Here is a 27,717-nt window from a genome sequence, read left to right as displayed (position 1 = left end):
GCGAGCGAGTCGGTGCAAAGTGTCTGGTGTTCATACATCCCTGTACCTTTAAAAAAGGGTACAATGGTATATGGCCTAATGTACTCCCGAAAATCGCAAAGCGACACGTAGCACAACGATGTAACGATCAGGAATGTTTGGGAAATGAAAAGGAACCTATCATCCTCCCATCACCAACCCTCCCTGCTCTATCGCTACTTCCATGCCACCGGCAGACCAGGCTAGAATAGAATCTGTGAGAAGGCGATACAGATACACAAACTCATAAATCAACTTCCATCATCCTCATCAGCAGTTTACGTTCGCAAAGAAAGTAGGATTCTCATTTTATTTTATTTTTTTGGACAATCTTCAGTACTAATCGTTTTGTTTTTGTTGGTTCCTCACACGGTAATCTTATTGCCGGCAAGCTATTTGAACAACCGGTGAGCTAGTTAGATTTAGTATATCCTTATTTCATGCAAGTCTTGATCGTATTAGATTGCCATGGCCCGTTGCTTCGCCGGTGATCGGCATAGGTCCCTGCTTTTGTTTTCTTCTCTTTTCTTGCTTTAATTCTTATCTCTACAATAAGCCGAGGGCGTGGCAAATAGGCGTGATTTCGCGTAAGGATCTAGGTTAAGTTTTCGTCATTTTCGCTTCCGCCTAAGCCTTACACGATTAGTTGTTAGTTTTATTTATTTTTAATATCCAAAAACAATCGTACCTCAGCATTTCCTGGGGTTAGATTTTGTTTGCTCTTGTCCCACGATTAGTTCCTGTTTTCGCGCAGTAGTTTGCCCCAATCATACAAATGTCTATTGCGCGTAGAAGTTTGCGTTTAGTTTTGTTCTTTAGTATTTTGTACCGTACACGCAGGGGGGATGAAGGTGGAAACGTAGGGCAAAGATGTAGATATGCGAAAACGATTTACGAACGGATCTCATAAGAATTATTTTATTTTACTTTACTTTTCATTTTAGTACCGCGTGACAAATAGCACGATTTAAGCATTATAACTATCGATACCAAACCTCAACTCTAGAATGTAAAGAGGACGCCAAGAAAGCGAAAAGCGAGTTTAATCTTTTTGTTGATTTAAAGGATTAAAGATGGGCTCATGAAGCGAACCCGAAAGTTACTGGTCCAATATTAATATTAAAGTATGCGATCAAACCGTATCCCCAGCAACAGATACACGCAAAAGTAAGGAAAAAGAAACAAAAAATGAACTGTCCGCATAGCCCCGTTTCTCGTACTCTCTGCTCTGTGAGTCGGTCGGAAGATGTGCTCGAAGAAATTAAATTAAAAAGCAAATGTAATTTATCAAAAGCTTGGGGATAGCGAATACTGTGAGGTTAGTCAGCTATGTTTGCTGATTGAGATCGCTCGCAACGTTGTGTGTACTCGAAACGGCACCAGCAGGCCATCGCTTTTCAAATTGGTTGCCTGTCACTCCAGGCGTACACATTTCCTGTGATTTGTCTTTCTTTAATCACCTGGGTTTTCTTTGCTTTGCATATATAAATTTAAACGTACGTGCTATGAACCGGATCTTATAGGCTCTGCGTGGAGAAAATATTTAGCGGTAGTAAGTTAAACATATAAGTCATATGCGAACTTTCTGTTGTTTAAGTGGAGAACTTTCGAAGTGAATTCCCCCGTACTCGGGAGGGAAGATCAAGGGAAGACTGAGATGAGCGTGTTGGCTTGCTTCCCCCAAATAGCACCACCCCCTTCCAAACCATCCACCATTTCAAACCCTTTCGCTTCAACGCTCCTCTAGAAATATTGCCATAATAATTTAGTACCAGACCGTAGCCAATCTTTTGATATTCGGTAGGCGAAACAGTAACTGTAACGGCCAATACGGAAAACAGATGGTAGTCACATGTCACGATGATGAAAAGAGTCGATAGCCAAACGAGCGCTGTACTGTTGATGGCTAATGCATCTTTTTGATCGACGTGGTGACGCAAGCGCTAGCTGAATCGAATTGAATTGTTTTTTCTTTCATCTTTTTATTTTATCTCGACGAACACGAGCAAATGCGAAACCGAAACGAAATGAACTACAAACAAAAGTTATTAATCTTGTTTTTGTAAAATATGTATAGTCATCGAACTTTATTTGTTTTTTGTTTTATTCTAACGGCGAAAACGAAGCTTGGGGAAACTAAGAGGGAACGTACTGCAAAACAAACGTTATTATTTTTAGTGAAATATGTATAGCAGATCGGAACGATATAAGGGACCGTGGTAATATTTATTCTTAGTTTAGTAAGCGCCGTATGCGACTACCAGCGTACGGTTGCGATCTTCATCACTGTCCTTTGAGGCTAGTTTGAGGGCATTTAGCGAGCATGTACCGGAGCAGTAAAGAGAGTGAGGAAATAAGAATATGACTACTAAACAAATGAGTCGCTTATGAGTCGAATCATTGTACAGGCAAGGTAGCAGCAAGGGCGGTGGTAAACCCCAAAGCCAACCAGATGTAGGACAATGCAGATCGAGCGCAAAAGCAGGCAAGTGCAGTAGCAGATGGTGGTCATGTTTCGAACAAACACACTAGGCAATAAGCATAAATAAAAGATACAGCAGTGTACGGAGGACGAACTGGCTGCGAAATCAACAAAAAAAAAAAAAAGGAACGCAGTGTTTGATGCGCTAATGATGTTGTTTGTCGTGATGTGTATTTAATGTTTTAGTTTGGTTTTGCGAGAGTTCACCACAATAAAAAAAGAAGAAATAAACACTACCACCAGTGAATAAGAAGAACAGGTATTATTAGGAGGAGTAGAAAAAGAAGACAAAAAAAAAAATAAGAAAACCGTCAAGCGCACCTTCTTGCTTAGTCAATAACTTTTAGAGGAAAAGCGTACAAAAACGACCATGTTCGTTTTCGATTCGTTTTGGTTTATGTGATGAGCACTGTAATATTCGATGTCACGCGGTTACCCGAGATGCGACCGCGTGCGCTCGGCCGGGTTCCGCTGGAAAAGTTTTGGAAAACACATCCTTTTCCCAGCCCCGCCGGATACATTCATTCAACTCGCATCGACCGTTGGATGTACCGTTTTAGGAAAACGAAAGCGAAAGGCGCAAACGGACAGTCGAAGGCCGCGAAACCGCACAGCTTGTCCGAATCATCACCGACCCGGTCGCTGGACAAGGTACATCACTCTACTATCACTAATTTGTCCATAGCTAGTCAAAATTTTTAAAGTGTAACTATTTATGTTTTTTTTCATAGATATCAATACAAGGAAGTAATAAAACAAACCATACGCGTTTTGCGAATTAAATCTGTTCCCACCCGAGTAAGCGAAAGAAAGTACTGTAAAGGAACTGAACTGTATGCATTTCCTGTTGGAACATGCATTTGTTTCGGATTCACGCTGAGTCTTGATCGAATCTCTTGCTTGGAAAAATCATCCTTATAAACTGCCAAAAATTTAGCTCAGGGAGAAAATGTGTATGTTAAACAAGCAGAAATTACCAGTAAGTCTGTCCCATATTTTGTTTATGTTTGTTTTATTTCCATAATTACTTGTTCATTTCCTTAAGTGCCATGTCGTTACGAAATACAACAACCTGACATATAAATCAATCGTACCGCTAAAATAGACATCTCTTCTGCTTTTAACTGTAATTTTCTCTTGTATGAAATTGCGTTCCAAATATGTCGACATTTCCGCTGCCTATCCTCCTTTCATTAGTTAAATAGTATAGCTGCTGGCTTTTACTCGACTTACGTTTATGTATTCTAAATTTTGCAAATATTATTTCTCTTATTCCTCTCTTTCCTTCGCTCGCTCTCTTCCTTTCTCTTTATCCACTTATCTAACTATCTACCTTGTAAGTCTCATTTGCTGGCACAGTTGGTATTTCGACACGTGCCGCTTTTTTTCGCATTGGCCGATGATTTTATTTTGATTTGTTTTGCGTTATTCCGTACATGCTGGTGACCCTGAATTGTCTGGCCGTCTTTGCGTCAGCCGAGACGAGAACAGTGGGTGCCAAAGAAAACGTCCTAACGGGAAGACTTCATTCGTTCATAAAAAAAAACCACACCAGTACCAACTAACATCCGCCCGCGCTAAAGAAACCCCACCAAACAAATAGCTACCAAATCCTAAATCGTTCCACCCGGGGTTCGTATACGCGGGAAAGTTAAGCCTAAAGATTAGTTGTTATTGAGAAATGGGCTGAGACACGTGTAGAAAATGTCGGAATTTAGTGTGAAAGGATCTGCGGATGAATCGTGCACGTGTGGGGGTATGCTGGTGGGATAAACAATTGTTATACGCTCCTAAATAATGTAAACATACTGCTCTTTTAAGCTCGGTTCATCAAGCTAATGCTTGCGGCGATGGAAACCGCGGCAGTTTGCTCGGTTGCGAGCTGAAATAGCTACGAACTCGGATACACTTAGTAAAATGTAATAAAAGCAATCGATAAACGGCATTGTTGCTCGTCGTCATCTCGTGAACTAAGAATGTAGTGGTGGAACATGCCAATGTAACAACAGTACATATATTATTCGTTCGTATCACTATAGAAAGGGACCGGGAAGAAGGTCGTTGTAAGCGACGAGTGGAAAGGATCTGTTGCTTTCAGCTCAACAGTTTGCTTGCATTCTTAAACATAAGTTACTTGTACCAATTTACGTACTTCGCGAGCTTATATACAAACGTAGAAAAAGCTCTCTAGCTCGGCTTTGCACTACTGGCGGTGGCTACCGGAACTAGGTACGTGCGGAAATAAATCTTAATACCGTCCATGTTGAACATCAGAACAAACACAACCATGGAGGGTGCACTCCAACCAGCCTAGCCAAAACAATATACATTTAGTGTCACTGCTTCGGGGTTTTCCCCCCGTAGGGCATGCCACTTTATCGAGCTATTCTACCCATCCATATATTAAGATACATTTATGTAGTATTACAGTTTAATGAAGATGATATTTTACATATAGTATGTATATGACGATCGCTGCGTTATATACATACCACATACATATCGTAGAAAATGTAATGTGTCTATGTCAAAATTGTTTTCTATCGTTTAAAAAATCAGGGGTCACAAATACTTCTCACCTTCGCCAGAACGCATTCTGGTCCGATCAATTGCTTTCACCTCATTGCTTCCAATGCGCATAAAAGCAACGGTGATCCGTCGTCCGTCCTATCCTTTCGATTCTCAATATCGCAATATATTCGTGCTGTCCCGCGCAATTCTTGGCAACGTTTCCTGTCCGGACGGAACTCGGCACGGGAGGGACACATCCGTCCGCACCCGTTCCCCTGCAGCGTACGAGAGTGGCGTATGCTTTCAGACGCTCTCGGACGCAATCTTCGTCGGCAGCTCGTTGGTGGTGTTGGTGGCGACGAAAAATTGGCGTGTTGGAAACCGGGCGTACTGCGAGAGCCGCTCGAGCACGCAGGAAGATGACAGCCGGGCCTCGGCATCGTGATCCCAGCAGTCCTCCATCGTTTCACAGATTGCATTCAGGCCCTGTGAATTGTGGTACGCAAGATTTAAGGCGTTGATGCATAGAATTGAAATGGTTTCCCATTGAACGTTACTCACTGCATGGTTTCGCCAGGGATCAAAGATGCGTGGGCGCAACTTCTTCGTCACCACGTTTTCCTGCATTTCCTCCAGCGTCGGGTGAGGCCCAAGCTCGGTCTCGAATGGCAATCGGTACTCGTCGACTGGGCCGCCGTGGACGGTGCAGCGTGATACCAGCTCCCACAGGACGAGCCCACACGCGTACACGTCGATGCGCAGGAATGCGTCTCGGGTGAAATTGATCGCTCCCTCGAGCACCTCCGGTGCCATGTAGCGGCGCGTACCGACCTGTCCGTGCGTATCGCCGCACGATTTTCCTAAGGGCGACAAATGTTAGAGGAGTAACATGGAAAGGAAAAAGCGTTGAGAACAAACGAAAATATCCAATCAAACCATGGATTTAAAACATGGCACAAGTTTAAAGTGAAGCGACAACAAACCACAACGCTGCAAACGAGGTTTTGATTGACGTTGGAGATGCAAACACAATAAGGCCTAATCAAAAATAAGGCTTCTTGACACGAGCTCCGGAAGTGTTTATCATGGAAGTAGTGCAAGGATTGTATAGGAAATTTAACTAACCTGGTGTGAATACTAGGGCCAAGCCGAAATCAGCGATGCACGCAGTAAGGTCCGCCTTGAGCAGCACGTTTTTGCTCTTGAAATCACGGTGGGCTATCGAGGGTTTGAGACCGTCGGTGCGCGTACCCTGTACCTCCTCGTGCAGGTGCGTAAGACCACGCGCCATTGTACTGGCGATCTTGCATAGGTCTGTCCAGCTGACGGTGTGTGCCTTCAGAAAATCACACAGCGACCCATTTTCACAGTAGGCCGTGATGAGCCAGAAGTCCGTGCTGGCCATGTCGACACGCTTTTCGCAGCCGATAAACTCCAGGATGTTGGGGTGGTTCATACGGGGCAGCTAGAAACGGGGTGAGGATGCCAATGGGGTTAGCGTGCGTGCGTTTAGGAAAGGAGGGTTCTGAATGATGAAGCTACCTTGAAAATGTCCTGCTCGGTGATCCACGACTGGCGCTCCTGCATGGGGAAAATCTTGACTGCCACCTCCTGGTTACCCAGCTGTGCACGCCATACCACACCGAATCGTCCACGGGCTTTGATGTCCTTCAGGTCAATTGGCCGGTTGGAAATGTTGGTGGACGAGCTCGAAATGTCCGGTTCAACCTGTGTATGGGAGGGGAAAAGAAAGCGTTAGAAAACGAAAAGGGACCATGACGAGATACCAACCGTCGGAATTTCGTTGAACATAGCCTGCTTCTGATGGGTGAAATAGTAGGCCCACAGCAAGATCAGCGCAATCACAAAGGACGTGAGTGAGATGACGAGAATGATTGGCCAGTTGGCTTCCGCGGCTACCGACTCAGCCAACTCCGGTGCCTTCGTTGAGATCGGGACCCATTTTTGCTCCTTGTTGCATAGGTTACCGCGACAGCAGCAGAAGTTGAGATTTTTCCTCATATCGGTTGACGTGTCGACGCACTCGGTATGATTGCAGTCGGTCGGGTGCGTAAAGCAACCTTTCATCGTTACGTTGATCTCGTCTGAAATGATGCAGGTCGAATACAGATTATGGAAACGGTAAATCAAATTAGATCGATCTATGAGCTTAAAGCAGCTCCAGAACTTACTGGTCACATTGTTCGTCATCCAAACGACGAAACACCCTCCGCCCCGCTCGGGCTCCGTCTCGTCGCAAACCTCCTCTCCTTCCATGCACTCTCCATCCTTGCACGCGTACGTTACGCACCGAAGTTCATCTGCAAGGCGTGCCCGACTCAGCGAACCCTTTATAACCATCAGCACTGGAATCCGAGAGCACGAGAGGCCCAAGAGGAAAGAAACACATTATGAAACATGTGTATTGCACTATTTTTGGCATACACTTCTATATATGATCGGCGCGATCCGCTCTGCCTCTCCTAACCCGTGCACGCCTGCCACTATCTGCTTATAATAATAATATGCGTGAGCAATCGGATCGCAGACGCAACGGGTAGGCGAACGAAATGCACTCGGTGAATAGAAAAGAATGTTTACTTACGGGAGAGGTAGAAAAGAAAATGCACCAAGCCACACATTGTGCCCTTATGCCTCTGTGGCTTGAGTTTGGAAAAGTTATGCGCAACGATTACGCTTACACGATACACACTGCACTATTGAATATTGGCTTATTGCATGTTAGAGTTGCTACATGCGTACTCTAGTTTATCGACAAATCGCACAACCGCACATTTGTTGGGCATCGACACTGGTCGTTTCACAGTGGCAATTGGGAAACGTAGCCAGACAATCTAATGTTTCGCTTCATTATGCGTCTCAAGGCATTTGGCATTGATGGTTTACGCACAGACTCCCGAGTTGTCTTGGATGGCAAGAATCCTGCGTCTCGTCGTCTTCCTCCGATGCGCAAATAGTAACGCGAGCTTTACCAAACGCGGGTGGATAATAGCACTGCAGTAGCACGAATAGTGAATGTTCCGAGCTTAAACATCACAAATCCAATCGACGCACAATTCTAGCACAACTTCAGATGCCTTGCTGCGATGTATAAGCTTGGCTGCTGGACGACCTACGTAAAAAAGCCATCTATTATTTTCTTTACCTGATGATCTGCTATAACAATTTGCTATAATAAGGTACTGTCAGAGTCCCTTTTATAGAACCGTGACTTTTTCACTTGTAAATACCACTGGGGATTTGATTTATTTAACGATATTACATTAGAACAATAGTAATCACCAGCAGTTATGTGTAGTGTTGAAGTATTTTATCAAAGAATCGTTTATTATGAATTATCTTTACAAATTCATAATTTAAAAAAATGGGTTTCTCGGAATTTCACAACCGATCAACTCTTGGTTTAAGGCTCGTATTAGGCACATAAAAGATTGTTTATAAACGCCATTTAACAGTGAAATAGATGAAGTAGGTGCTTATGAACTGCGACTAAAGGTTTAGGACACTGAAATACTTTATAGTAGATTTGAAAAGATGATTTTGAGTGATGTAAACGTACAGTACAAGATGAAGGATGACATATAGCTGTCAATTTATAGCAAATGACGTTTTGTGAAAACAACCGGCAAACGGCACAATGGTTGCAGCAAGTAAAAAGATTTACGCGGTTCGGATGCGAATTTCCGGTTTCTAAATAAGTGTTTATTGCTAAACCACTAAGAAGCGAAACCACAAGGATTGTATTATCCCAATTACTTCAGCGATATCTTTGTGCTGCGACTGAACTCGGCTTCATTCATTTCGGTTTAGTTTCAATAAGCGTCACCATGATATTTTCCTCCCTACTGAAGACGCCAGCTAGGAAAAGTTCAATTCGACAGATTATTCTATCGCGACGAATGCTATCCGAGCATGTTGAATCATTCGAACAATGTTTAGCAGACTTAGGCGGATTGGAATACTGTTCCTTCGAGAAAAGTTTCCCTTTTCATCCTGGATGGGTAGGATGCGTAGGATGCGTTTTTCCATCAGCCACCATAGGGTAGGTAGTCCATTAATCAATTAGACAAATTCCTATCTATACAACTCATATATACCTTTTTTGTTCTTTCTAGATTTTCCAAATCCTACCCGACTGTAGCTAGCACTTTAGGAACAGTTAGCGTAGCGGGGATTTGCTTGTATGCTTACCTTAGATACGAGCTTAAACAACAGCAGAATATCTTGACCGATTTGCTCGTGGCTTTCGAAAAGTTCGACGACGGAATTAAAAGAAATCGAGTTTTCATCAAACAACTTGCTACAGCTTCTGAAAATATGACTCACTCCAGGTAGGTACAATCTCTGTCAATTAATCTAATGGCGTATTTTAATGTAATTGTTATTTACTATGATTATAATTCGTTTGCAGTGCATTCAAGGAGGATACTGCCGTTAACTGCCTACGCACCTGTAAGGACGCCATTGAGCTTATTTTCAATTGTGATATGAATCTAGCAAAACGCATGGACCCACGGTATAGTAACATGATCGAGCCACTAGCGCCTATAGAAGTAGCTGATGACGCCAATGATGTCCTCAAGGTAAAACAAATTTAACAAACTTGGTGCCATCTGCAAACCAACTAACGGTGGATTGGGTTCTTTAATTTTTCTTAGATCATTCACTATGCTTTCCTGTACGCACAATCACATTTCCTTTTATGTTTGGGTTTAGTGCAACTTAGCGATAAAACAGCAATTAACATTAGGAACCTGTTCCAACTGAAACATTCGCTTGCCGAATGCAATGAACGGCTGTGGCGTTTCGTTCGCATGGTCGACCAGGCAAAACTGAATGCGAAGGTTCCATTGCACGAAGAAAAACCAATTCCTCAGGAACTTGTGATGCTGCGTAATCAATCACTTGAAATAGCTATGAAACTAGCGGCTACAACCAACGATGTCCTTGCATTAGACGATGAGCTGCAAGGTAAAGATGTCACTACTGACCACACCGTGCTTGAGAGAATGATGACGCATCTGCTTGTCGTTCGGGATAATCTACTGCTGCGCGCGGACGAGTCCGAACGGCTGGTGATATGCATGCAAAGGCTGTTGTGCAAAGAAAACTTTAGCGATCAGGCAGCAGGTGAAAGTCAGAACGATACCGAGGGTGGTGCTGTTGCCATCGATAATATGGTCATCCTGGATAACACATTATCGGGAGAGGCGGTGAACGAGTCTGCAGATGAATTTTTCTTCCTCGTTGGAATTGAAGACAAGGAAATTGTCGCTGCGAAACCATCTGCCCAAGACTTGGATGCGGCGGAAGATCTGGTCTCTCGTCGTAAGATAAAAAGACAGTTCCAGCCGGTACTAAAAGAGCTGCGAGAACAGCTTCAACCGATCGGTTTGTCATTTCATCAGCGTTGCAAAGCCGCACTTAAACTTAAGGGTATTGAAGGTGATCAGTTCACTCCGTATGGTTCGTCTTCTCCCATCGATTCGTTGAGTGTCAGTCCTTCCGACGAGGACGATGATGATAAACCGGAACCGACGCAAAACACCCAGAATCGGTACGATGAGTTGCGCAGTTATTTGGCGAACAAGCAACAGTTTCTGTTAATTGGTAATCCTCCAACTGATGCATGCTGTCAACAAGAGGACATAATAGAGTAGAAGGGCGATATCCAGCAAACATCCTGCCAAAACGAGCGAGGAGAATAAGTGACCTTCCGACTAGTCGGCACGATTCATCTTAATTGTTTTTTCATTTAGCTTGAACGGCATTGATCTCAGGAATTGATTCTATGGAGAATCAAGTAGAAAATCAAATCAGTCATATTCCAAATTTGAGTTGCGCACAAAACATTGGCTTCCTAATTTATGAGACAATACTTCTCCATAATGATATTATATTGATCAAAATAATGAAAAAAGGACTATTTTGACTATTTTCTAACACCGTAGAGAAAACACACACCAGTTTAGTTTGTTTACGTTGATTTACACTGGTTCCATTATCACGTTTTTTTTTATTTTTCACAAACATTCATTAGAAGTTTAACAGGCTGGGCTAGGCCGAGCTGGTTACATAGGTTGCGCATAGGTTACATAGGTTGCAATGTCATCCCTTTAAAAGGGTGTGTGTGTGTGTGCGCGTGCATTAGTTGCCCACCGTAGTAAATATCGCCCTCGCGTGTGTGTGTACGCCAAGGGAGGAAAATCCCATCACATTCAGTAGACAGCGTGTTTTCACTTGCTTGGAATGGCGGATCGGAACTTGTTGAGCGAACCTTAACCAGCGACGTTTTAACTATTATTTATAGGCGTTATTTATATGCGTGATACATAGATGAATTAACATGTATATCTTTTATTGTTCGCTTGCTGACGAAAATTAAAACCGAGAAATTAAACATGCAAAACGAGTAAAAGCTTTGTGATGTTCTACCGCGTAGCAAGAATCTTACACCGATGCGGGGGGAGAGTAACAACATGATACAGAGAAGAAGAGATAGTGAGCAAGATGCCTCGAGTGGAGGAGGGGAAGGACGATATTGAACAAACATATTAAATGAGTATATAACAAAACAAACCACTTAATTACAACAGTTGATATTTGACATTGATGAAGATAAGTTAGGGGAAGAAAACAAAAACAAAAAAAGCCAGGTATGGATGACTTCCGGTGTGGGTCGAAATTCCGTAGTGTCCGTTGGCTTGGTTGGCTTGTGATTTAGGCTGCATCTTACAGCTTGGGCCAGGGGTATGTGACCGGCAGGGCCGCCTTGTTGCCAGCGTCGTACATCTGGGTTAGCACGAATGCTTCCTTGTCCTGCGGTTCCGGCCTGGTGGTAGCCAGTCCATTTTCGTACGCGTACTCCATGACACGCACGGCGATCTTGATCGAGCAGTCCTTGATGCGCTCGAGCGGTGGATAGAGGCTGCCACGCTCCAGGTCCTCCTCGGTCACGATATCGGCCAACGTCATCGCCGAGATCAGGAACATTTCCTCGGGGATGGTGGTGGCCCCGGCACACAGCACGCCGAGCGCCAGCCCCGGGAAGATGTACGAGTTGTTACCCTGGCCCGGGTAGAACGTCCGCTCGCCGATGGTGACGGGAGCGAAGGGGGAACCGGAGGCGAACACGGCCCGCCCGTCCGTGTGCTCGTAGGCTTGCTCGGCCGTGCACTCCGCCTTGCTGGTCGGGTTCGACAGCGCAAAGATGATCGGTCGCGGGTTGTGGTCGGCCATCTTGCGCAGGATCGCGGGCGTGAACGCACCGGCGATGGCGGCCGCCCCGATCAGAATGGTCGGTTTCAGCTGCTCGACCGCCTCCGCGAGCGTGTCGACGGGTTCGTGCTCGTGTGCGTAGTGGTGCTTGTGGCCACTGATGCCCCCCGTCGGTCGGTCCTTCACGATCAGGCCCCGGCTGTCGACGAGCCAGATGCGCTTGCGAGCCTCCGCCGCACTCAACCCGTCCCGCAGCATCGCCAGCACGCACAGCTCGGCGATACCGAGCGCGGCCTCGCCCGCGCCCTGGAACAGGATCAGATTCTCCGACAGCCGCTTCTTGGTAATGCGCAGCGAGGCGAACAGGCCGGCGACGGCGACCGACGCCGTACCCTGGATGTCGTCGTTGAACGTGCAGTAGTCGTTGCGGTATTGCTCCAGGAAGCGGAACGCGTTCGCGTTGGCAAAGTCCTCGAACTGGATCAGACAGTTGCGACCGAAGCGGCGCACCGCCGCCTCCATAAACTCCTGCACGAACTCGTCGTACGCAGCGCCGGTCACACGCCGGTGCCGCAGTCCGATGTACAGCGGGTCGTCGAGAATGGACTGCGTGTTGGTGCCCACGTCCAACGTGACCGGCAGGCACTGGCTCGGCTTGATGCCGGCCAGCGCTGTGTAGAGGGCCAGCTTGCCCACCGGGATACCCATCCCGTTCGCGCCCAAGTCGCCGAGGCCGAGGATGCGCTCGCCGTCCGTCACGACGATGGCGCGCACGTCCACCTCCGGCCAGTTCTTCAGCACCTCATACACGTGGCCCTTGTCGTTGATCGACACGTACAGGCCCTTCGGCTGCTGGAAGATCAGGCTGTACTTCTGGCACGCCAGCCCGACCGTCGGCGTGTAGACGAGCGGCATCATGTCGGCGATATTCGAGCCGAGCACGCGGTAGAACAGCCGCTCGTTACGGTCCGCCAATCCCATCAGATAAATGTACTTGTCAAGCGGCTCAGTGTAGTGCTCCAGCAGTGCCAGGCAGTGCTCGAGTTGCTTCTCTTCGGTGCGCACCGCCGCCGGCAACAGCCCGTGTATGCCTAGCACCTGCCGCTCCTCGATGGTGAACGATAGGCCCTGCAGATATAGAGTAATGCAAAGAGATACCAGGTGTTACAGACAATGTTTGCGATTTATCAGTGCCTTCGCCGACGGTCGCACGTCAGCAAGTGGATTAGTTTGTGCTTTTGTGTGTCGTGACGTGTTTGTGTAATATTTAGCAGTTTCATCGGCACATTGCATCAGCAACGCCACCGACGAACGACGATGCCGATTGGTGATTCTCCATGCAATTATTCTTGTCAAGGGTGCTTCGGCTGATGACGTAATGGTAAGTCGTTTTTTCTCTACTACATATTTATCATTATTTGAAATTAACAAAACAAAAAAACTAACCAACTGAGCGTACTTTTTATACCAGAGGGCTACGAAAGTTCTCACAAAATGTTGGACGTCAACAAAACAACGATGTGCCAAGAAAACTTCAACAACAATTCTGAACAATTAAAATAGGAAATACGGTATGAAATATTTGGCCCATTTCAATTATGTTGCTACAGAACTTTGCATTTACATCTCTTGCCAAAGCCAAAGGTAAAGTTCATACATGGCCATTTTTTTTTTAATTCAAAAACATTCAGTTAGACAAACCTAGAGTCTGGATTTGACCGGGTTGGTAACAGAGCACTGGTGGGCCCGTTTCTCTAGCACGATTCACCCTATTTACAATTGCAGGGTCACGTGGTCAGACGAAGCATAGCCATGAAACCGACATTCTAAAATCTCTATTCACCATCGGTAACCCGCTTCACCCGTTTGACTACGAGATTCTCCGATCGGGGGTTACCGTTGTGTCGGAAAGGACGGACCCCGCTTCGCGGCGAACTTCCGGTGTTGATTCACATCCGCGGTCTGGGCTTGTAAATGTTCGAGCGCGGGTCTCTGAAAAATATGTGCTCGTGTGCTGGCCTTAAGGACGGAGCGCAGCGTGCAATGTTACAGTGCGACTAAATCAAGGACGTGCGATCCAATTCAGTGACTCAGGTCGCGATCGATCGGCGCAAGTCTCCTCGGGTGGTTATTTGAAAGGCGCACGCCAAACAACCAACTTAAGCCAATTCATTAGCGAAGGAAGCACACGGATGAACCCTAGAGGTGAATCGTAGGTAACACCGCCGAAGGTTCCAGTGGTGTTTTCCATAAGGGTTTTCCCCCCTCGTCCGCCTCCCGGCGACTGCGGGTTTCCCCACCGTCACCATACGATCAAATCCGAACGAAGTGAATTAATGACCATGGTATTGCCGTACTTTCGGTTGTTGTTTTTTTTGCTTCTGCTCCGTCATTTGCTGTACCACTGCTGCTTTTTCCCTTCAATTTACGTCAAACGACGAAACACATCGATCGTGGCGTTCACGAGCAGGCTTGGGTCGTCTTGCTTGTTATCAATAAGTGTGTATCCACTGGAATGTACGTTCCTGCTGAGCCGTTTATTCCTTTCCTGGTGGGTTAGATTCGCGTTAGACAACAACATCATCATCATCATCTTGCAAGGAACAGCAAGGGGCAACATTTTACATTTACTTCGGGCTATAATGCATTTTTCAACAGTCCCGGTATGAGCGAAATACGTGTTGCAGGCTGAAGGGGTTTTTTTTCCTTTAGTCAATAAAATTGTTGCAAATAATTTCATACTGCCCACTTGAGCACGGCAGCACCGCACTCTCGAGCCGTTCGGAAAAATTAATATTGGCGTTGAAATATTTTACCTCGCCGTGCGGTAGATAAACAGAAAGATAAAGAAAAAATAAACACTCTGAGAAATGGAGCAATCACTTTTGCCGACCGCGTCCGTTCTGCGGCGAGATAAAAACCATCCATCTCGCTCCTTTTTTCTGCCATATAGTTGTTTTGACCTTTCATTCTCCGAAAGGTGACCCCAATGTGGGACACAGACGTGTGCGGTTTAGGCTGCCTGAAGGGTAGAAGGGTTGCTCCTTGGCAAGATCCTGTGCGCCGGTACCGCGCCAGTTTTGTTGGTGTGCTCGCAGCAAAACAAATACGAACAAGGATTGCCCAAGGAATGGACGCACGGAGCCAAGGATCGCCCCAGGACAGCAGCACTTCTTGGGTACGTCAGTAGGGCTGACACGGTGGGGCACGTGTGGCCGTCTGACCGTCAACTTTGCGGGGCTCTCCGCCCCTTAGTCAACACACACTGGCCTTTGGCACATTGCAGGACAGTTCCGCGCACGCCTGCACGCACAAAACAAAAGACAGATGTACGAACCTTATTGAACTTTCCACTGCGGAGTCGGTCGAATCCAGCGATTGACCCCGCAATTTCGCTGTCGGATGCGGACGGCCACTGGCCGAGGCGGTCGCGGTTGAACGATGCGTTGCTCATGGTGTTGCTTGTTGGTGCTACTGCTGCTCGACCGGATGTTTCCTGGCGGTCCTTGCTGCTGCTGTTGGTCGCTGCTCCTACTGCTGCTGCTGCTGCTGGCAATAGTTTTGGCGCACCGTTCGACTCGACGCGGTTGGCGGACACTGGGATCTGTTGATGCTGCTGCTGCTGCTGCTGCTGCTGTTGTTTCACGCTTAACAGCTCATTACTAACTGCTTTGTGACGCGGTGTATTGCTTGGATTTTCCTTCGCTTGCTTGGATAAAGTCGTAACGTCGGCGTCAGGGGGGTATCTACTGCTGCCGCTAAACGTTGGATGGGGAGATAGATTTCAAAAAAAAAAATTTCATACAAAGAGCAGTGCATGTTTTAAAGATAATAATGTAATGCTTGTGGATAATTGAAAGAGTCTTATGCTAGCTTCAACAAAATTCTCAAAAATTATTTCTAATTACCATGCTTCTTAGTGTATGGTGTTGTTCCTTTGTACAAATGAACGTTTGTACTTTGCTACTGTTAATTTTACTAATTTTTGCTGTACTGAAATCTTACGTCTCATAATTGTAAATGAGATAGAGAGTTGATCAAATTGACATTGAATTAGTTCGCATTTGCTAAACTTCAGAAAATCTCCTAATGGGCAGGTTTGCTCAGGGTTGGAATATGATGCTCGGAATCTCGTGTGTTGCATGTTGGGTATCCCAGTCTGAAATTGGCATCCACTAGTAGATAACAACCCCATGACTGGGTACCCGAAGTATCGACCGCGATTGTACCACCACCACGCGGAGTGAAGCGCGCGCAAACGCGCACCACTACCCCCAGCGACATCATATGATCCCCATCGGTATACGCTCGCACACTTGTGCGAACCAGCCCCCCCAGCACGGGGTGGGGCGGTGGCGCTGCGCTACAGCATATTCCCGTATGCTGTCACATATTGGTTTCGGCTTGCGCGCGCCGGGTGCTGGCGGTAATAATTGGATAGCGTAACCCCGTAACGGCACGGGGCGGATGGGGCCGCCGGCACGCGGGCAGGGTACGGCGATGACGAGACGGCACCAACCGTGACTTGTCCTTTTTCGCGATTCGGCGAAGAGCGCGCGTACTGCTCTATCTGCCAGCCCTTTTTTTAGATAAGTGGTTGTTGTTGTTGTTGTCTGGCTCGCGGTGGTGTTATTGGCCAACCTCCCAGACCATGCTCTTCCGATGGGGACGATTTGACGTAGATCCGGCGAAGGCTTGCCAAAATAAATATTTTTTATCCACTCTACCCCTCATCTCGCTGCCCATCGCCCATCGAAAGGTCCCTTAGCAAAATTGGTCTAAATGATTTGTTAAATTTAAATATTTTCCTCCCAAACACATTGTCTGCCCAGCAACCGAAACCACCAATCCGTTGGCCGGTTTATTTCATTCATTGCGTCTTCTTCTCGTTGCGGCTCGCGGTTTTCTCGCTTTTGTGCGCCAGAAGGTTTGTTTGTTGTGCAATTTTTTTTTTGCCACCTTCGGGTGGTGCTTTTCGTTGCCGCCAATTATTACCGCAAGGCGGTGGCGTGATTTTTCGGTGCCGATGTAACCGCAAGGCTCCACTGGCAAGCTTTTCCTCTCTTTTTCTTTTTTGTTTTTCTGCTCACAGTGACACGATTTTTCTGTGACTTCGACACACTTCTGCTTCGACAGATGGTGTTACACATCTTTTGTTTGGATAAGATAAACATTTCTGGTGCTTTGGTGGTTACCGGGGAGGAGTCGTGGCGGGATGCAAATTTCCACAGGGTTTGAATTTTTGTTTTCCTACCGCGCCGCCTACCCGACAAATGAAGCGAAAGCCTTAGGGTCAATCGGTCGGTTTCTTACCTTTTCATTAGCGGGTAGCTGTTGAGCACCGTAGTTGCCATGTCCGGGCGGGTTGTGCAGCGACACTCAATTCAAGTCCAAACACTCTACACCGCCTCAACACACCACACACAGCCACCAACGACGAACAAACGGGGGGACGATCGCAAGAGGAAACTTTTCCCGACCAGCGGTAACAGCGCACTGTGGTTCGATCGCCGGCTTCGTCCTTAATTTATTGGCCACTGCAATAAGTTCTCAAAATCAGCTGATCGTATGGCCGATCGGGACCCGGTCATGTAAGCAGATTGATAAGGGAAGCGAAAACATTTCCACGCTGCTAGGTGTGCTGAGAAAGGGCACGCCGACGATCACCTTCACCAGCGTGCCGGCGTCAGCATCATGTACGGGGCTGATGATTTAGAGATGGCTCCTTTTTTTTTTTTTGTTTGCCTCTGTGTGTGAAACTGGCTACGGAACCAGCCGAGAAATCCGGGCTCGTTTTGGTTAACCTTTTTTGACCGCCCCAATTGACTCTTCTCGCTCTGTGCCTTTGCGAGACTGTTTATTTATTTACATTAGCAGCTTGCCTATGGGGAGGATTCTTTTCCGGAACTCACAACTCACACTTCCACGTGCGGGTGACGTACCCGTGGACGTTGCACAGTTTGACGTGATGAATCTAATTTTTAAAACAAAAACGATGAAATATGAACAACAAGTCGCAGAAATAAGTAAATTTAGACCAATTATACTACCGGTACATTTAAACACAGTGGATGACCATTAAAGGGTTAGAAGCTATCGATCCTGGGAAAAAGTAGGATGACCATGCAGGAAAACATGTCGTAACGTATCAGTTCCATCTGATTTATTCCTGCTAAAAACTCATAGGTGATGAAAATGACAAAAGTGTTGAATCATAATGTTATAGCGTGCCACTACTCCGTTAGAAAAGATTCAATAAAACATACATTCGAAGTGGTAAACCCGCGCAGTGTGTGTGTGTGTGTGCAACGGTTGAAAAATTAAGACATTCAGCGCGTCGCGGTCAAAGTCACGGTTGTAACGGCCGGACACGCTTTCACGTTGTGTAAAAAGTGAATTGTGTATTGTGCAATGGCGGACGGTAAGGTGCTTTTTTCGTCAATGGTGGCGTGAAACTGGTCCGTCTGCGAACCGTTTCCTGCGAAGATGTGCTCCAGCGACGTGAAGCTGTACCTGTGTTCGGATTGTTATTCAAGGTATGTAAATTTATTTTTTCGTTTATTTTCATCTAAACATCTTCCAATATACTTGAAATTGTAGTCATAAATATCTCAAAACAATGTCGCCAATTTATTCATTTTTATTCAATCTCAACAAAATGGGATGCGCGTGCCTTATTCGTTGGGTTTCATCCTCGGGGGAAGGGCTCTATATACCGATATCTCAAACTGCATCGCCCGTGCCCGTTGAGGCGGTTGCTCCTGTACGGCGATTGAAAATCGTTTCGGTCCCAACAACGTGATTTCCGCCAGGGCTCGACGATCGTACTCCGTACGGGGTTGTACTCGCACGCATGCTACGGAAAACGGAGCCAAGTTGCTGTCCAAGTTGACCTGGGGACGAGGGGGAAAATGGCAGAAAAGCTCAGACCAAGTAGATTTTAAAATAATTAGCAAGGTTTTTAGCTAACTCGTCGACAACTGCCGAACGAACTTTAACGAGGTGGTTGAGGATGTAATTGAGGTTCGTTTAAGTGGTTTGGTATCTTTGACTAACTACACAAGTGTTGATTGGGCTGCCTCGCGGCTGGTCGATTTCAATTACATGCACATTATTTTTTAATTAGTATGGCACTAAGTACTTGCCGAATTAGTAAATAAAACAATTCAATGGTAAGAAAAACGATAGGAAGAGAAACGATTGCATCGACGCTGAGCTCATATATCCAGGCTTCAGCTCAAAAGACGCTCTAGGATGACGCAAATAGTTCGTTTCTCTGAATGGGTTTTCCAAGCTATACGCAACTGATCGTTTTGATCCGGTTCATGTCAAAAAACTCCCGAATGAATTCAATACTCCTTGCGTTAGTAACACACAAATTTGGTAGTTTCTGTTTGCGCAACGGAGGATGGTTGAGCTGATAGAGCAGGCTTAAGGTTTGATTGATGACGGCAGGAACGGAACGCAAACCTCTATCGTGCCATTGATGAGACTGTTGACGTCTTTTGCTAGTACGACTGTTTCCACGTATACCAGGTGCAATCGCTCAGTACAGTTGCCCATCAGCATATGTTGGCCTGTGGAGAGACGGAAAGACGCTCAATACTGGACTACTGTGGTATTCCAAAACTTTAAGGGCTTATTTTGAGAGGTCTCGCGTGGTCTCGGTTTCGTGTCCTCGTACCTGCCACCTCCGATGGCTCGCTGGTGGAAACGTTTCTGCTCTCCACATCCTGGTCGACGAAGGGTTTAGCGGATGACGCCGCCACCAGCACACTGAAGGCCACCACAAGCACGGAAGGTGTTTCGCAGAACCTTGCGAGCATTATCACTCTGTTTTGTGCGATGCTCTTACGTGTCACGCGCTATTGGACTACACTCGAGGCACCCGATCACGACACGCTGAATGTGAGGAACAAATTTCAGCTAACACCACCCCGGTAGGCCACAGGCCGCTGGAGGCATTATCAAGCAGCGAAGGATCACGAGGTCAGCCGGGCGCATGAGGTTGATGCGAGCACAGCAATGGCATTAGAGGTTCATGGCATGTAGAGCATATGCCCCCGCTAGCGAACGGCAGAGGAAGGCTTAATAGTTGTGACTAGGGGGCTCATGCTAGCCGTGTGATCGGCGGGTCTGGTCAATCTTCGATTTCCCGTGACATCATCATTATTTAGTCTTCCAGTTTTTCTTTGTTTGTACACCGGAGGCATTTGTGTAGGTGCTTGTTTTGCAACAAACGCTCCAACAAAACCGTTTTCACCATTCTCATCGCTACTCGTAGGAAAGCTCAATTCCTATCGTCTAAACCACAGGGGTTGGCACAGGTTACCGTTGCCGAAATTGAGGACCAGATGTCCCAAACGTTTTTTTTTTTAAATTTGTGTGAAAATGAAGTTATTGAATATTGTCTCTTTCGCTATCAATTTATTTGCTCATTTATGCGAATTTTGTACGTCGTATTTACCCCATAATTCTGATGGAAATTGTTATTAAACTTCATTGCGTTTGTGATGCATTCAAAAGTTTGACAGTTTAAAAAGCTTGGCAAACTTTTCTTTGCATCTTAGAAGATTTTTGGAAGAGGGATAGGAATATAATAGAAGCTCATTTTCATAGTCATTTCCCGTTTGATAGGAATGATCGTGGGTCATTTGACGACCCCTGACGGTTTAACGAAATTCTGTTCCGTATGCTTACCCTTTTCACCGCAAACATGGCAGCAGAAATGTTTGGCTGCGAACACTATCGCTCCCAGATGACTGCTACTAACCAAAGTCCAGACATCGGCGATGACACAACCTTAAATCGATCGTAAGAGCGGAAGCCAATGCAGAAAAGGACGCAACGCGGACGATCGAGGGCGGGTGTGTTTTGGGTTAGTTTGTTTCAATTAGTTTTTGTTTTTAGGTCAGCCCTTTACCCTCCGAAGCAATGTTTCCTCATACACATACACTTGACACTCGAGCGCCAAGTATGTAAAAGCAAGATGCGCAAGGGCATTCTGAACGCGGGATCTAATCACCGCCCGTCGCTGTATCGATAGCTCGACTCCATCAAGTGTGTTGCTCGTTTGTAAAGGAGCACCGGGCAATATCATCTCCAAAGAGATAAATTTGATTCTGGAAAATGAATATAGGTCTATTCAAATTACACTTCAGTTGAAATGAGATAAACTAACAAGATATCATGCCAAGCGTAGTTTTAAATTCCTGCTTCCTGTAAGATATATTTTGCCCCGCATTCCCCTACGTACTATCGCACTCGCCCCCGGAGGAAACGTTGGAGTAAACGTGATTCCGCCCGGGTCGGAGTAGGGTTGCTGGTTCCAGTGCACGAAGTACAACATTCGGTGATCGACGTCGCTAGTGACGATGGAAGTATTTTGGAGTTTTCGTGGCAACTTAGCACTACTGTGCAGTGTTCTGCTGTGCCTCGGCCTTTCGCTAGGTTAGTTATGATCGGAAGCTGCAATCACAAACGGTCTAATGACGACAACAAACACAGCAGCAACAGCAACAAAAACAGCATCAACAACAACAATCGCAAATCAAATCAAATGACTTGAGAAACCTCTAAAACGACGCGATCAACCACTAGCCGATGTACAAGTAAACCCGCTTGAAATGGTGCTATTTCTAAGGCGTTCTGTGACTGCGCATTACGAGTTATAGCTAGTTTAGATTCAACGTATGAACTTGAAGAAGTTATTTGTATTTCATAGGGCTACTTATTACGTGCCTAATGCGCAAATGCTACCTGTTTGTGGATGAAAACTCTATAAACCTATTACCTACTACTGATTGAATTGAAATCCCCAACATCCTACCTGTCGTCAAATAGTGGAGCTAGAAATTCTGAACACGCGGGTTGGATCTCTTTGAAGATCTGATTTCGTTTTAGTTTTTAGTGTATAGGGTTTGTGATGTGTCAGGCTAAATGAAAGTACTTTGGAATGTTGAAACATTAAAGTCTACTTCTTGCAGCAATACCGGATAGTGTGTCGACGACACAGTTCCCGGTGTTTTTGCGCAGTCGGTTCAATCCTCGCATGCTAGAGACGAACGAAATCCAACCGAAGCTGGAGTTGCCGAAGAATGTGGAGGAATTCGAGGGGTTGATCACTGTTCCATCGAAGGGAGGCGTAGCCAGCGTTGGCGATGTTCGCTCCACCTCTAGTACGCCTGCGCCTTTGCCCGAGCCAGTGAGTACGTCGACGGTCCATCCTCCAGCGTACAGCACGGTTCGATCGACGGTTTTCGATGAGAGCCGCTTCCAGTCGACGACGGTGGATCCGCTGGCGGCGATTCGCGACCCGCTGGATGCGGATGAGTGCGGTCTGTACACTGGCACCGGCGACAACTTCCCGTGGATCGCTGTGCTGGAGCACAGCGGCCCGGACCACAGCAGTGGCCGCAAGCGTACGCTCAGCAAGGGAGTACTGATCGACCGCCATTACGTGCTGACCACCGTGTCCAGCGTGCAGAACTCCTATCCCTCGTGGGTGTTGACGGGTGTCCGGCTCGGCGATGCGCCCACTCACCGGGAGGGCATTCTGCCGTCGGGAAAGCGAACGCACAGCGCCAACAGCACGCTGGTGCGCATCCCCATCGGGATGGTATTTCTGCACGAGAGTAAGGACATCGCCCTCATCCGGCTAGCAGGGGACGGCGTGAAGAACTTCACCGATCACGTGCGGCCCGTCTGCCTGCCCAAGGAGGACCATCGGCTGGAAGCGTTCACCATCACGTCGCACGTGTGTGAGAAGCGGCCAACGCCTCCAACGCCCGCGGCAGCCCACTCCAGACAGGGCTCGCACAACCGGAAGAACAGCCGTAGCAGGTTGCAGCCGGTGGAGTTGCTGACCGGTGACGAATGCAACCGGCTGTTGGAACCGTACGGCGCTCGCCTAGCGGGGAAGAGCTTCTGCGTCTATGAAAATGCGACCGACACCTGCACTGGACCTCTCGGTGGTCCGGCCGTTGCCAAAATACGTGGCAGGTATCACGTGGTGGGCTTGCGCTCATATCTGCAGACTGAGGTGAGGTTGATCTGTGCTTCGAGCGATGAGCGTGCATTTCCACTTCAACTCCCACTCACTGTTGGCTTACATCCTTTGTTTCCCCCAGGTGGAAGTTGACGGATCGGAGCTGCCAAGCATCTACATCCGTATCGGAGGGTTCCGGAAGTGGATATCTGCAGTTATCCGAGCCATCCACTCTTGATTCCTCACCCAAGCCAAAGCAATGTCAGCGATCGCCGGATCGGAAATCAATCTGTTTCGAACGATTCTCGAATGTACTAGAATTACACACGTTGTGCCGAGAGTCTCTCTTATCAAATTGTGGAGCCGGGAATGCGTTTCCGGGCGACGGAGAAAATAAATCCCCTTCTTTCAAGGGTCAGAAAAGAAATTTGCCATATGACTGGAAGCAGCTGCATGAACACAAAAAGATTGTCGCCCACCAGCTGCAATCAGAAGTCGTAAAACCGTACAAAAAGACATAACATGCTCTAACGAATCTCCTAGAACTCGTCGTCGCCGTCGTCGTCGGTAGACGATGAAAGCAATCAATCTGGTTCCGTTTTTCCAGCAAAATCTATCGATGAAATGTGTCCCTCGTGGCGCGGGTCGGCCGATAAGGCTACTGGAAAGTTTTTACGACAAATCTTTTAAAGCATCCTATAATGTGCCATTTTGCGTTGTGACTTTTTTTATGTTAGTTTTGAACGTTTATTTAATTGGCGTGCGCGGGATGCTACATGCTACACCTACTGAACTTTCAGATAAGGTAATGGCGATTGTTTTTGCCCCGTGTCTGGTATGAATTAAAATGTTCGGCGTCGTGTGCCGGATGGATTATGATCACCATGTTTTGTCCTCCATTTTGTGTCCTGTCGCGACATTGTCGACAAACGCGCTTGATAACAAATCATCTATATCTTTGTGCAAAATGTGAACATCTCGAATATGTAATAAAAAGCTAAAACTGCTTTATTTCTCACGATAAATGCAAATGATATCACTGCCCTGTGTTAATGTTATTAAAATGTATCTAACATAGGTAAATAATGCTATCCAAGTTGTTCACTTTTTCGTGCTGTTGCTAGCATGGGTAGTACTGCTCAAAGGTGTCAGTAAAGTTGACCAGCGAGAAGGATAGCAGCGAACCGACGAGCGAGCCAAGCTGTGTTGACACACCGACCCAGACGAGCGTTTGGCCACCTTCATAGCGGAGTAGCGTGGTGATGGCTAGTCGGATGTAGCTTATCAATCCCATCAATATCGTCCAGCAGGATATCTGAGGCCAAAGGAAACAGCTAAAGTTAGCGTCCCGTACTCTCCAGGGGGTACTTTCTACCTACCAGGAGAATGTCGCCCATCGTGTGGTGCATTAGTGGAGGATCCGGGCTTAGTATGGCGGTGGTGATGGCGTACACCGCAAAGGGCACCGTCAGCAGCGACAGGAACGCGATCGACCGGATGGAGTTCCGGTGGACAAAGAACGCTAGAAAGCAGGCGGCCGGGTTGGCCATACTGCTGAGCGTCACCGAGAGATGGTAGGCGACGTTGCCGTACGGGAGACAGGAGTACGATTGAATGCTGGGAAAGAACCCGTTCCCAAACAAACACAACACGCCGATCAGGACCATCAGTGAAAGGTAGTTTCGTCTGCTGATCCGCGCAACTGTGTCCTCTTGGGTGGGACGCTCGGCTTCCGCACTGTCGCCCACATTGTCGGATGTCTTCGTCTGGTACGTATAGCTGTTGCCGTTGGCAATGGTGATGGCTGCGTACTCCTTGCGGCACACCTTCAGTCGATCGAGCAGCACGAAGGAAACCAAACTGATTGCCATGATGCCGGACGCAATGATGAAGTAGGTTCGGGTGCCGAATCGTGGCGGTGGCGTGTAGTTGGTGTACAGTGGCGGCGAGTCGGTGCCGTTGTTCACCAGGATGCACTCCCCGTTGCCACCGACACCCTGCGACAGCGCCACAATGCTCGGCACGAAGCCGCCGAGCCCCTCGCCGATCAGATAGGTGATCAGGTAGATGTCCCGAAAGCGTCCCATGTACGGCATAAAGAGCACCGAGCTGGTACAGCCGACCAGCGCGAGGCCAAACACCGTCACAAACAGGGGGACCGAGCGGTCCTCACCGAACACCCAGACGGTCTGGTCGTAGACGAACGCGGTGGCCATGGCTGAGCCCGCGCCGACCAGCAGCAGACCGACGATGAGATATGAGTCGCGGAAGGACTTCAGCCGCTGCACGGCCGTGTACAGGATCGGACCAATGTTCCCCAGCTGGATGATGACGACCAGATAGGACGGCAAGTTCCAGCTTTCCGGTGCATTGCCGACCAGCAGCGGGAGCTGCACGTACATCGAATTGATACCAAGCCACGCGCCGGTCCCGAACAGGATGGCCAGCAGATCAACCACTAACCGTCGGTCTTTGCTTATGCCACGGGATAGAAATCTCATTGGGTTCTTCATACTCTCATTAGTGTCTGCAAAAGGGTTGTCAAAGGCAATTAGATATAGTATATCAGTGATGAACTAACGTCTTAAGTTAAGATAGCACAGCTCCATTCGTAGTGCACGGTCTTATCACGATTTCTCTTCCCGATAAGTGGTTGGGACCACGCGGCACTAACTCGCGACGATAGAATGTAACGTTTATTTAGTTCCGATTGAGCCAGCCATTGAAGCGGTACATCATTAAAACCGACAGCACACACCGAGATGCACACCAATACGAGAAATGGCAATGATTGCTAATTGATACTTTCCCACGCGTCCTCGCACTGTTCGAATGCGCGCCATCTTTATCGATGGCTATCAACTGGCTTACAAACAAACGTACATTCAATCAAACCAACTGGAACGTTTCTACTAGAAAAGTGCTGATTAGCTGCAAGTGCATCCTTTGTAAGCTAGTTTACAAACAAACGCCGTGTATGGGAAGAGCCGTCTTTTAAGCGAACATGTTGGTGCAGGGTTTTTGAAGATACTTCTGGGGTTGATAACGGACAGCGGTACCAAAGAGTGACTGCGTACCTTGTAGTACAAAGTTAGTTCTAAATCGGTTCGCTAAACACACGCCTGCTGCAGTCCAGGGACATTCGAGGGACAAGCGAGGACGCCACGCGGTTGTTCGAGCCGGCTGCGAAGCGCGTGCTATTCGCCTTCAGGTAGATCCGCACCGGAGGAGTTTCAATAGATGACTGAGTAATTGTTCCGAACGGTGCGATTCTTATCGCCGGCGTCGTCGTCGTCGACATGGTCATCGGGCCGAATCAGTAGTCATTCACAATGGTGAACACAATGTAAGAGAATGGCTACTTGAGGAGGTATCAGTGTTGCAGCACGCGTTTGCACGAAGCCAAACGTGGTTTATATTGGACCATGAGGTGGTTATACATTTTCGCAGCCTGTCCTTAATATTCTTTCACTTGGGAATTCTTATTTAATGGAAAGCGGAGGTACATATCATGTCTTATGCAATGTTCGGTACTGATTTAACTGCAATATGAACAGTTTAAATGCTGGTCCTAGTGACGTTCGAAACTAGCGTAATTGGAGAGAACGAAGCTGACGAGTGTTAAAGGGGGCCAAGCAATAACCCGCTGTTGGGGGTAGGTAAAACGATTAATAGCACCTTGTATCTTATCGTCAACGCCGGTTTATAGACGATAAACCCTCTCAAGACTGTGAGAACCATTGTTGCGATTGCGTACAATGTAACGATCGTTCATGCGCAACGTGACCGCGTCATGCTTCAGAACGATGCAAATCCAAAAATCCTTGGTCAAGGCTATGTTGTGTTTCTTAAATGAATCTTCTGATGTGTGGAAAAAGTTTTTCATTTTGCTGTGAAATGAAAGATTGCTGAGCTATCAGGAGGTGCTATATAAGCTGGAGTTTTTTTTAGATTTTTGTATTTTGGTACATTGGTTCTATATATATTAATATAAGGTTTTAGGTAAGAAATGAGGGTTAATGTTCGTTACTACACGTTCGAATACAAGCTTGATCTTTTATAAGCTTTTCTAGCTGAAGTACATCGTGATCAATAAGACCGACCAATAGAGGGCGCTACAGTAGGCTAGTAAGTTTCGTATTTATTTGAAATGGTAGTTTTGAGGGGTTTGTTAAATTTTTGGTGTACAATTATGCGACTTGAGCTCAAATATTGACCAGGCCATGTTTAGCACGACGTGCTCAACTATGAGTGGACGATTAAATAGGAAGAAGAGAAGAACTCAAATAGTATCTAGAATATAGAATCAAGTAGAAGGTTGTAGCTTATGAATGCTATTTGATTTATATATAAACATTGTAAGTCAAATAGTTTCGTAGTACCCCTGAGGTTATATATAAAATCAATGTTATGGAGTGTGGAGTGTCTACAAAGTACACTTAACAACAAATCTTACAAATCCTTTCCAGCGAGTATTTCT

General features: G+C 46.8%; 5 protein-coding genes across 5 annotated transcripts; 2 read left to right on the top strand and 3 right to left on the bottom strand.

Annotated features, from left to right (window-relative positions):
- Positions 1–5,064: 5,064 nt before the first annotated feature.
- LOC131291257 (activin receptor type-2A-like) lies at positions 5,065–8,138 on the bottom strand. The gene is made up of 7 exons (XM_058320445.1): positions 7,617–8,138; positions 7,204–7,377; positions 6,803–7,116; positions 6,554–6,739; positions 6,137–6,476; positions 5,573–5,871; positions 5,065–5,497 (listed from the first exon to the last, which is right to left on the bottom strand). Exons 1-7 carry the CDS (start codon positions 7,651–7,653, stop codon positions 5,315–5,317), a joined length of 1,533 nt encoding a protein of 510 aa, XP_058176428.1. The 5' UTR covers positions 7,654–8,138; the 3' UTR covers positions 5,065–5,314.
- A 1,014-nt stretch (positions 8,139–9,152) lies between these two features.
- Positions 9,153–10,880, top strand: LOC131291258 (uncharacterized). Its single transcript, XM_058320446.1, has 3 exons — positions 9,153–9,363; positions 9,444–9,615; positions 9,691–10,880. Exons 1-3 carry the CDS (start codon positions 9,350–9,352, stop codon positions 10,690–10,692), a joined length of 1,188 nt encoding a protein of 395 aa, XP_058176429.1. The 5' UTR covers positions 9,153–9,349; the 3' UTR covers positions 10,693–10,880.
- A 713-nt stretch (positions 10,881–11,593) lies between these two features.
- LOC131291256 (NADP-dependent malic enzyme) lies at positions 11,594–17,604 on the bottom strand. The gene is made up of 4 exons (XM_058320444.1): positions 17,564–17,604; positions 15,764–16,002; positions 15,588–15,721; positions 11,594–13,378 (listed from the first exon to the last, which is right to left on the bottom strand). Exons 1-4 carry the CDS (start codon positions 17,602–17,604, stop codon positions 11,765–11,767), a joined length of 2,028 nt encoding a protein of 675 aa, XP_058176427.1. The 3' UTR covers positions 11,594–11,764.
- A 4,020-nt stretch (positions 17,605–21,624) lies between these two features.
- Positions 21,625–23,475, top strand: LOC131290486 (CLIP domain-containing serine protease B15-like). Its single transcript, XM_058319634.1, has 3 exons — positions 21,625–21,700; positions 22,237–23,291; positions 23,380–23,475. Exons 1-3 carry the CDS (start codon positions 21,625–21,627, stop codon positions 23,473–23,475), a joined length of 1,227 nt encoding a protein of 408 aa, XP_058175617.1.
- Positions 23,476–24,357: 882 nt separating this feature from the next.
- LOC131290483 (solute carrier family 52, riboflavin transporter, member 3-A) lies at positions 24,358–26,940 on the bottom strand (the record flags this gene model as incomplete). The annotated part of the gene is made up of 3 exons (XM_058319631.1): positions 24,358–24,552; positions 24,617–25,707; positions 26,916–26,940. Coding segments are annotated over 3 exons (1,311 nt in total), but the record flags the coding sequence as incomplete, so codon positions are not given.
- Between the last annotated feature and the right edge of the window lie 777 nt (positions 26,941–27,717).

This window comes from Anopheles ziemanni, chromosome X (assembly GCF_943734765.1).
Source record: "Anopheles ziemanni chromosome X, idAnoZiCoDA_A2_x.2, whole genome shotgun sequence".
Lineage (NCBI taxonomy): Eukaryota > Metazoa > Arthropoda > Insecta > Diptera > Culicidae > Anopheles > Anopheles ziemanni.
Note: the sequence above shows the minus strand (reverse complement) of the source record. Positions and strands in the feature narration are given on the sequence as shown.

What these genes read in the sequence shown, in the direction of transcription:
- LOC131291257 (XM_058320445.1), bottom strand. Translation starts at nt 7,653, where the DNA reads ATGTGTGGCTTGGTGCATTTTCTTTTCTACCTCTCCC. An exon ending in CCGAGCAGGACATTTTCAAG is followed by an intron (nt 6,477 to 6,553) that starts GTAGCTTCATCA and finishes CCCCGTTTCTAG; the next exon opens with CTGCCCCGTATGAACCACCC. An exon ending in GGCCCTAGTATTCACACCAG is followed by an intron (nt 5,872 to 6,136) that starts GTTAGTTAAATT and finishes TGTCGCCCTTAG; the next exon opens with GAAAATCGTGCGGCGATACG.
- LOC131291258 (XM_058320446.1), top strand. An exon ending in ACGCCAATGATGTCCTCAAG is followed by an intron (nt 9,616 to 9,690) that starts GTAAAACAAATT and finishes AATTTTTCTTAG; the next exon opens with ATCATTCACTATGCTTTCCT.
- LOC131291256 (XM_058320444.1), bottom strand. Translation starts at nt 17,604, where the DNA reads ATGGCAACTACGGTGCTCAACAGCTACCCGCTAATGAAAAG. An exon ending in AGCTACCCGCTAATGAAAAG is followed by an intron (nt 16,003 to 17,563) that starts GTAAGAAACCGA and finishes GTTTAGCGGCAG; the next exon opens with CAGTAGATACCCCCCTGACG. An exon ending in GCAGTGGAAAGTTCAATAAG is followed by an intron (nt 13,379 to 15,587) that starts GTTCGTACATCT and finishes CTATATCTGCAG; the next exon opens with GGCCTATCGTTCACCATCGA.
- LOC131290486 (XM_058319634.1), top strand. Translation starts at nt 21,625, where the DNA reads ATGGAAGTATTTTGGAGTTTTCGTGGCAACTTAGCACTACTGTGCAGT. An exon ending in GTGCCTCGGCCTTTCGCTAG is followed by an intron (nt 21,701 to 22,236) that starts GTTAGTTATGAT and finishes TACTTCTTGCAG; the next exon opens with CAATACCGGATAGTGTGTCG. An exon ending in GCTCATATCTGCAGACTGAG is followed by an intron (nt 23,292 to 23,379) that starts GTGAGGTTGATC and finishes TGTTTCCCCCAG; the next exon opens with GTGGAAGTTGACGGATCGGA.